Source organism: Penaeus japonicus, unplaced genomic scaffold (genome assembly GCF_977035675.1).
Source record: "Penaeus japonicus unplaced genomic scaffold, GWHDUDI00000001_assembly GWHDUDI00000005, whole genome shotgun sequence".
In the NCBI taxonomy this organism is placed as follows: Eukaryota; Metazoa; Arthropoda; class Malacostraca; order Decapoda; family Penaeidae; genus Penaeus; species Penaeus japonicus.
This window is the reverse complement of record NW_028234407.1, coordinates 25,660,532-25,670,531: the sequence shown is the minus strand read 5'-3', so window position 1 is coordinate 25,670,531 and position 10,000 is coordinate 25,660,532. Positions and strand designations below refer to the sequence as shown.

The 10,000-nt window shown below is 40.4% G+C and overlaps 1 protein-coding gene across 1 annotated transcript in view; it reads left to right on the top strand.

The window, feature by feature from the left end:
- LOC122256007 (ubiquitin carboxyl-terminal hydrolase 38) overlaps nt 1-10,000 on the top strand; it is a 27,272-nt gene that overhangs the window by 15,382 nt on the left and 1,890 nt on the right. The window contains exons 9-10 of the mRNA XM_086537199.1: nt 4,183-4,368; nt 7,770-9,884. Of these exons, the coding sequence (XP_086393325.1) occupies nt 4,183-4,368; nt 7,770-9,884 (2,301 nt within the window). The remainder of the gene's footprint in view (nt 1-4,182; nt 4,369-7,769; nt 9,885-10,000) is intronic.

Here is a 10,000-nt window from a genome sequence, read left to right as displayed (position 1 = left end):
CATCGGTTTCCCATTTTATAGGAAAACTGGAGAGGTATGAAAATAAACTTTTTTTTTTTTTTTCCAATATTTTAGACTCAGATACCAAGTCTTTTGAAGAGATCAGCAATGTGGTAATGAAATGAAATGATTCGTAACTCTTTATATTAGCTCTTTATGATATGATTATACCTATGAATCTACATAACATTGTTTGATAGGAAATGAAAAAGAGGACTTGCATCATTTTTGTGCTTTTTTCAGAAACAATAGAAATGGCTGGATAATCAGTAATTGTTTCATTCTACCAATGTCATAGCTTATTCTAGTAACTTTTGTGAGCTTCTTGTTCTTAGGATATCATGTGGGAATTAAAAAAGGGGATGAAACATACATGTATTTGCATGTAAACAAAAATAAACTCAATACAGATATACACTACCATCTCAGTATTTGACTTTGTTGTGATAGTCCTCAAAACACCTGAAGACACAGAGGGGTTCTTGGTCATCATTTGCTTTCCATGTGTATAGCACACATTGCAGTGCTAGTACTGCTTTCCTGCTATCTCCCCGCTTACATGTGGGTTCCTCTCTTGAAGCCAGAGAGTTGCATTTTTAACTGCCAGATGTCCTCGGCTGCTATACTGTGGTGCTTCAGGGATATATTGATGCAAGAGACCTCTTACGACCTCCTGCCTAAATATCAGCTGCTGCCTGATGTTCCCACCTACTTCCTTGAACAGTTGAAAAACATAGACCATGGGCCTGCCAAAAAGGTACTTGAAAACCTCCTTGTACCATTTCAGGCTCCGTCAGATAGCTGGATAAGACAATGTCAGTTGGTCACTAACATCTACACCCTTCATGCCTCCATTGTAATCTACTATTGCCACTGGTTTTATAGCTTTATTGCCCTTCCTATTCACTCTGTTTCCACCATTTCAGAAGTGTGGATAGTGGACAAAAAAGCAGAGCATGCCTGTTGATGTGCTCCTCCTTTCAATTTCATTTAGCTTTAGCCTGCCCTGAAACTCCCGTGGCATAAACTTCCTATTGGCCTAGACAGCCTTGGTTTTCCTCCCCTAGAGCCATTGGAAAAGTATAGTGGAAGTGTATCTGTTATCTACATATAGTGTGTAGCCTTTGTTGAGAACTTCCGCCGACTCCATCAGGTCGGTGACAGCCTTATGAGACGCTGGTAGTTCCCCCCCCCTATCTTGACCTGTATAGAACTTGAAAGAACAAGTGTAATCACATGTGGGGCCAGATGAAGTGCTAAGTTTGTAAATTTTGAGCGTGAAGCTAACTCTTGTTGTTGTGTTATAGGTCATAAATCTTAGCTGGCCTCTAAAATTCCAAAGACTTTTACCTTCAATAACGCATTGATGTGGAATGTATACTGTTTTACATCGTTGCTGGAGAAGCTCGACTATGCGGCGGAACTTCCACAGCCTGTTGTCTTCATCGCAAGCATCATCACTGGCAAAATGTATAGATAAGGATATTTGATCCAATCTATCATGAGGCATGTGTTTGTAGAAAAAGGTGCCTCATCCTTAAACCAATGCTGGGCTTGGTGCAGCTTTGGGGATATGCCCATCATTAAGGATAGTGCGATCCACACTTGTATTTCAGGAAGAGTCATGGGCATCCACCTCTGCTCATGGCCTCTCACCAAACCTGGGTGACATTCGGCATACCTATAATGGATGATAAACATTCATTAGAATTTTATAACATGACAGTGTATTCAGAACATATTGAACTGTTGCATCATTTTCAAAATAAAGGGGATGGGAACTTTTTTGTTTGTTTCTTCCATGATGATGTTTATCATTTCCTCGATGAAAAAAAACAGCAAGAACTTGTGGGGTGAGTGTGATGCATTGACGTTTACCCTTAGGCCATATGTCACCATGAAGCCAAACTCCTGGGGCATATTCTCTTTCCTGCGCCACTTGAGTGACCCAGGAGTACCTGGTGAATTTTGTGAAAGAATGCGGTTAACATACTCTGATAACGGCTCATTGGAATCAATACTACTGTTATGAACAGTAACATAATCAAATTAATCATCAGAGGAAGGAATAGGTGGAGAATCAGGGTCCTCCGATTGACTCTGTCTGGATACCAAACTGAGATCTGGGTTTTCATTTAGAGTTCTAGCCAATGAGCACTCTGTACGATATGTGGTGTGACATCGCAACCAATCAGGTTATATAGGGTGACTTTGAAACAAGGAACGTGGTAATTGGATATGATATCAAAACACAGCGCAGTAAATTTGAGGGGAGAGGGAGGGGAGGTGGAAAGGAGAGAGGGAGGGGAGATGGACAGAGGAAGAGAGGGAGGGGAGATGGACAGAGGAAGAGAGGGAGGGGAGATGGACAGAGGAAGAGAGGGAGGGGAGAGGGTAAGAGAGAAGGAGGGGAGAGGGTAAGAGAGAGGGAGGGGAGAGGGTGAGAGAGAGGGAGGGGAGAGGGTGAGAGAGAGGGAGGGGAGAGGGTGAGAGAGAGGGAGGGGAGAGGGTGAGAGAGAGGGAGGGGAGAGGGTGAGAGAGAGGGAGGGGAGAGGGAGAGAGAGAGGGAGGGGAGAGGGAGAGAGAGAGGGAGGGGAGAGGATAAGAGAGAGAGGGAGGGGAGAGGATAAGAGAGAGAGGGAGGGGAGAGGGTGAGAGAGAGTGAGGGGAGAGGGTGAGAGAGAGTGAGGGGAGAGGGTGAGAGAGAGTGAGGGGAGAGGGAGAGAGAGAGTGAGGGGAGAGGGAGAGAGAGAGTGAGGGGAGAGGCAGAGAGAGAGTGAGGGGAGAGGCAGAGAGAGAGTGAGGGGAGAGGCAGAGAGAGAGTGAGGGGAGAGGCAGAGAGAGAGTGAGGGGAGAGGCAGAGAGAGAGTGAGGGGAGAGGAAGAGAGAGAGTGAAGGGAGAGGAAGAGAGAGAGTGAAGGGAGAGGAAGAGAGAGAGTGAGGGGAGAGGAAGAGAGAGAGTGAGGGGAGAGGAAGAGAGAGAGAGAGAGAGAGAGAGAGAGAGAGAGAGAGAGAGAGAGAGAGAGAGAGAGAGAGAGAGAGAGAGAGAGAGAGAGAGAGAGAGAGAGAGAGAGAGAGTGAGGGGGAGAGAGAGAGAGGGAGAGGGGGAGAGAGGACATAAACACATACATGCATGTTTGTAAATGTTCGCAGAGAGAAAGAGAGTGAGTGTGAGTAAGAGTGAGAGTGAAAGTGAGTGTGCGTGTGCGCGCGCGCGCGTGTGTGTGTGTGTGTGTGTGTGTATGTGTGTACATACACACATATGCATGCAGAGAGGGAGAATGCACACACACATGCATGCAGAGAGGGAGAATGCACACACACACACAAACACGCATACAAGCATTTGTACATGCACGCAGAGAGAAAGAATGCGCACACACACATATTGTGCCTTCTGCACTGGGGTCAGCCTGTATCTTGTTATGATATCATGCCATGTACATTTACGACCAATGCCTTCTTGACAGCAAATCATGCCATCCGTGACCAATGGGTTGATAAAAGAAAAGCCTTCAATAGAAAACATCTTTAATTAACGGGTTAAAACAAAGATGAAGAAATGGTCAGAAACAAGCTTGAAATAAACATTTTACAGTAACTACCTTAGGCACCTTTTGAGAAACAACTACATCTTATGCCTATAGCATATGAAGTCAACTTCAAGGATTCACTATTATGGTATTGCTCAGATTAGTTAATTGAAAAAAGTCTTGTGATCTTTTATTGCAGCATGTGTAAATCAGTCACAGGGGGCAATTTACCCCTTTTTCTACTTTTACTAACTCTGTGTGAACTTCATGTTTTATGTTTAACAAAAAAAGAAAAAAAATATATATATTGTGTATATATATATATATATATATATATATATATATATATATATATACATTTATATTTATATTTATATTTATATATACATATATCCTTTTCACTTATCTGACAGGTTTATTGCTATTCATCCATTGAGTTCTCAAGACATTAGCTTATTCTTGTGGGCCACAGCTTTTTAATTTTTGTTTTGATTTATTCTATTCCATTGATATAGCTTTTAATTATTATGAATCTAAATATTGTTATGGATTTTATGTATGTAGAAATTAAATTTATGATTATAATGCCCAAAAATCATAAATAAACAACTTGTGTCTGCTGTTCTTAGCATGCTATAAATACCAACAGCTTCCGACATGGGATCCTGCTTGCTGTGCCCAGAAACAATCAACAGCTGCTGGTAAGATTACAGCAGCTGTTTAGTCTGCTCTGCTTCACCCACCGCAGTTACGTTGCCCCGCGGTTATTTCATGACAAATCTCGACCTTCTTGGTTCAGCCCTGGCATGCAGCAGGATTGCTCAGAATATCTCAGGTGAGAGTTTGACCTTTGGTGCAGATGTTGCAAGTTTTTCTAGATCAGTTTTTATTATTTTATTGTTTTATTATTTATTTGTTTTTGTTTTTTGACATTTGGGTAAGTCACATGGTCAGTTGAATAAAAGCCATCTTTACAATGACAAGGCAACAGCATGACCTAAAATGTATTTGTTTCAACAGGATAGCTAGGCTTGGTGTATATGTACATGTAACCATCTAGAATGCAGGAAAGAAACAGAAGAGGATGAGGAATTATTAAAATTCCGTCAGTTGTTGGTAATGATGTATAATCATTCATAGACTTGAATTTATTAAGTCAAAAAGGTTGAAAGTGCAAAAAAAGAAGAAAAAGAATGCACATATGCATGTACCCATACACAAACATCCATACACACCCAAACCATACAAATCCATACACCCACTCATACACACTCATTCATGCCCATACACCGACCCATACATACTCATGTATACACAAACATACATAATCATGTATGCACATACATACATGCTCATGCATACCCATGCATGCCCATACCCACCCATACCCAGTATTTCATAACATGATATTGTTACATGCTGCCTACCACAACAAATGTTATTACTAATGTGCTTCATTGCATTTCCAGTCGATTTAACATTGATCTAACAAGTGTAAAGTCTTTTTGATTGTACCAGGTTATGTTCATTTTGGAGTTGTCCTGATGATATTATGTTCTTTTTTTATGATAATGGTTGTTGCAAGAACTATTTACAAATTAATGATTAAGCACAAAATTCAGATGCTGTGTTGCGTTATTGATTCTGCAACTTAAACCATTGATAACATATGACGTGATATCATGTCATGTGGTGGCAGCATGCCGCCAGGGATGTGAAATCACATCCATCATGGCTTTTTTTATGGCTGGACTGCTGGGTGATTGTCCCCATGGTTGGTTGCTGAGATTGAACGGGCTAATAGCTGGAGGTACTAGGCTTGTGCATATTGGAATACCCCAGTGGCAACAGCAGGCAGAGCCAAAACCACCTTAGTATTAGTGGGTTAAGCTTGGCTTCCTTAAGACCCCTGTGTAATTTTGATTTTTTTAAGATTGAACATAGAAAATCTATGATAACTATTAACCCATTGTGGATGGCTGTCATGACATACATGATGCAGGAGCTTCGGCCTGACGGTGAGTGTCATTACCTACATCACGTTTGGGGATTTTGGATCACTGTGTTATTTTATTGTGCTATGAGTAATCAGTGAGTGATAATGACAATTGCAGTCATAATTACTATAATGGCCGTAATATTAAGCAAAATAGGTTTCACCTAACATTCAAAACCTGGATGGCACCCCATTCTTCTAGCACCAGCAGGAGAGAGAGCCTTGAATGGCCCCCATCCACAGTCTCTAGCAAGCACTATCTTTATAAAAAGATGGCACACAGCAAGTTGCTCCAAAGTAATATCGATGAAGGATGTGCAGACAGAACGAGAAGAGGAAGGTGACTCTAACCATGGTTAGGGTCTACAATGTGCCCCTGTGCCAGTAATAATGAATTTTACTGTGGCACTCAGTCATAAGCACAGTTTCCTTCCTCTTCCCTACTTCTTCATGTTATCTTCATTGTGGATGGTTATATGTTTCCTATTCATTCATGACTTCACAAATACAAAAAAAAATTGTTGTTTTTGTCCTCCCATAAAACAGCTATACTTCTATCACACTGAGTGTAAAGAAAGTAATGATTTTATATGGACCCTATACTACAATTTTAGTCAACTGCAGCATTGATAGAGCTTGTGATATGACGAAAGTTTCTTCTTACAATAAAACACACAAAAAATAAACCACAAGAATAGCTCTAGTTTTACAGTGTGACTGAGAGAGAGTGGGAAAAGTCAAAGTATGTTGTATGAAGCTGCCTCACTCTGAAGTAAAACCCATCCTGGAGACTGGGCAAGCAAATCTATCCACCATCTGCAATGGGTTAACTTTCTAGTGATCTCCTCCTTGTCTATACAGTATACAGTTTGATATGCTTAAATTAATAACACTGTGGCTTTGCTATAGAAGGTCAGACAAATTGAATACAATGTACACAGACAGTGATGCAGTAACACATAAATACTCTCCTGAATTAAAGGACATCTCTGCAACAGTTATAAAGTTTGTTGTATCCTGATTAGAATGTGGTAAACAATATTGGAACCATGCAATATGTTCCTAGATCAAGAGGAACCCGCACCAGTGAAACACTTGAGGACATTTACATTCAGGGTCTTTAGTAATTCTCTGTTTGTTTTAAAATCACTTTAACCCAATAATAAAGGCATCTATACATACCATGGTAAGGGTTGGCCTAAATTGTGGATGTCACCTTTACAAACCATGACAAGGAAGGTGTGTCAAGGTATGCTATATAGATAGAAAGTTCTATGGCTCTGACAAGTGCTTGCACTCAAGCTACATCATGCCAAGGTTGGGTGAGGTCCTTGTTTTTGTTATGCTCTTCTTAAAAGACAGTGACTGGCTTATCCCAAAACAAAGATAACATTGTCCCCACGCTCCTTATTTTTGGCCCATGCAGATGAGCTAGAGGGTAATGGTAGCACAAAGAGCAATAACTCCAAGTATATCCAGGTGCCATTGGGTTGGAAGGAACTCACAAGAAAGAGTCAAAATCATAAACAGCCATCTTAAGAATCAGTAATTTTTATACCAGCAAAAGGATGCCTTTAACAGCTATTTGCTTATAGTCCACATGAAAGATCATGAGGAGAAAGAGGAAGAAAAATAATAATGTGGATGATAGATTGGTTTATTCAGTGAGTCATAGTTTACAGTCCAGTTGTAGTAATTATGATTAGTATCTCAGTTAATTGGAGAAACCTTGAAATTTAAAAAGATATATGAAAATTGGGATTATGAATTATTTTTAAGGAATAATGATATCTTGGTGGAAATGGACTACCTAGTACATAGGAGCAATGTTTTGGTTATTCACCCTTGTTGAATCTGTTACCATATATAGAGTTTGCAGAGAGGAGCAGGCTGTATCTGTAGATCAGACATAATGCTAAGTAAGAGGTACATGATTTTCCCTGTATAGGTTAAATGGTGTATACATGAGCAGGTGTCTCTTAAGCCTTACACTTTTTTATTCTAGTTTTATTTCTTATTTCTATTGTATTTATTTATTTTAGTATTATTATTATTTTTTTTAGAGGATCTGACATAGCATTTTGAAAAAGTTTTCTCTTGGGAAATATAACAGAAAATATTAGATTGACCAATAGATATGGGAAATAGTGTAAGCAGTAGAATTTTTTCTCTTTCTCTATCCTAGTATTAAAATTATGAGATAACTTTGCCTAATATAGTTTTCACATTTCTTTCAACAGGCACTTGATGATAACACTGCACGAGGAAGAGCGCGCAGGACAGAAGCTTCCAGAGTACCAGGAGAGATTCATAATCGAGAGTGAAACTGCAAGCGTCGCCTCAGATCTTCAACCTCTTCCATACGACTCTGCAACAGAAGACTTCGTAGAAACCGATTCACTCTCCAAGAGTTGTGCTTGCGTGGATGAACAGACGGGAAATGTGGATGTGTTAGACAAGCAGAAGGGAGAAGCTAGTGATAAATGCTTGTTTGGTGAATCAAGCCGACTACCAAGTTTCGGCCACAGACCAGACACAAATAAGAGAAAGCCAGGGGAAGTTAGTCAGACTAATCAGATCAGGGACCAGAGCGATGGGATTTCAATGGAGGAACACCTCAAGAGGAGTCATGAGGTGTCCAAAAGACTGCAGAATGTTCAGGAAACAAATGACGTTGATATGACAGATAGCAGTGAAATGGGTAAGACTGCAGTTGCGGGCAGTAGTGCAATATCCGAGAATGAAACAGAGGCTGGGAAATTTGGGGACTCTGAAAATACATTAGAGGTGATAGAGATGGACACTTTATCAGAGGGTAATTCAAAAGTAAATAGCTATAAACGTAAACATAAAATGCCGGCTGATGGCGTCCACAGGCAGATGTTAAAATCGCCCAAAGGAGATATGACATCAGATATTGATAACAGTTCTGATAGTGGGATAAGTGGTGATCTAGCTGAAGATATTGATATACATATTAGTAGCCCCAATCCAAGTAGCCCTGTTTCCAAGGAACAGTTAACCGACAACCAAAGTTTGATTATTGAAGAATTACGGACAGAGAATTCGAGCAGTGCTGAGAAGGAAAATGAATATTTTGTTAGTTTAGTACACAGGGTGTTTGGGGGGAAACTAGCAACTTGCATCAAGTGCCTACAATGTAAAACGGAATCTATACACAAAGATGTATTCACTGATATACATTTAGCTTTCCAAGACACAGATCAGTACAATGCAACAACTGCCATTCGCAGAAATTCAGAGAAGCTAAACAAGCAAAAGAATCCGGAAAATCAAAGCGACCTTAGGATAGAAGATATGATTAAAAGCTACTTAACTCCCGAGAGACTAACGGGGGAAAACCAGTATGAATGTGATAAATGCAGTGGAAAACAAGATGCCGAAAGGTCCATCCAAATCCTAGAGCCTCCAGAGCACCTGATTCTGACCCAGCTTAGGTTTTACTATGACACAGTCAGAGGTCAGAGACAGAAGGTTTTCACCAATGTCAAGTTTGGGGAAGAGCTCTTGCTCCCTGTACACAGCTCAGGACAAGGAATCTTTGCTGAAAGCTGCACCAGCGATGACGTAGGTGCGCTGGGGAGTCCAAGAGAAACTCCAGTCGACAATTCTGTTCACCTTTCAAGAGATTCTTCACAACTTGGAAGTGGAAACTGTACCATGCCAAATTCAAGTGTATCTAGTTTGCACGCTCAGCAGAGACACAGTGCTCACTCAGAGATTAGTACCATTACTTTGAGTGAAGATGATTCACAAAGGTTTAATACATCTTTTGAGAGAAGTAATGCACTTGATAGTAATAGTGCTTTTAATAGAAATTACCCAGAGGCTTTTTGCAATCCAAATGTCTGTGGTGATGTGCATCATCTGAACTGCAGCTGTAATGTGAGAAAATCTGAGTGCAGTGATGTATGCAAAGCTTTACAGCATAATTGTGATTGTTCTGCAAACACAGAATCCTTACCTAGTTGTAGTTACACTGATAACACTTCTTCTAGAGTAGATATTTGTCAACAAGCAGTATCACAATGTTCATATGGAAGTAGTTCACCAATAAGGGAAAACTCTGAATCTCAGGAAATTTTACAAGGAAGTTGTAGTAACTCTATGAAGTCGGATATGCAAAAAGATTCTTCAGAATATTGTATGAGTTCGGGATCGTCGGGCTGTATGACTCCTAATGAAGCTTGTGAAGAACAAGAGCCAACTACATATGCAAGATATGCTCTTTATGGAGTTGTAGTGCATTCAGGTTTCTCGTCTGAAGGGGGACACTACTACTGCTATGCCAGGAATTCCTCAGCTGCTTGTCTCCCAGAAGCTGCAAGAGAAAGGTATCTTAGCTGCACTAACCCTTGATTTAGTATTCAATACATTGTGGATCTTCTCCTCAGTTTCATTTGTAGCCTTCATTCTGAGACTGAAATCATTATATGTAGCAAGAATGCAG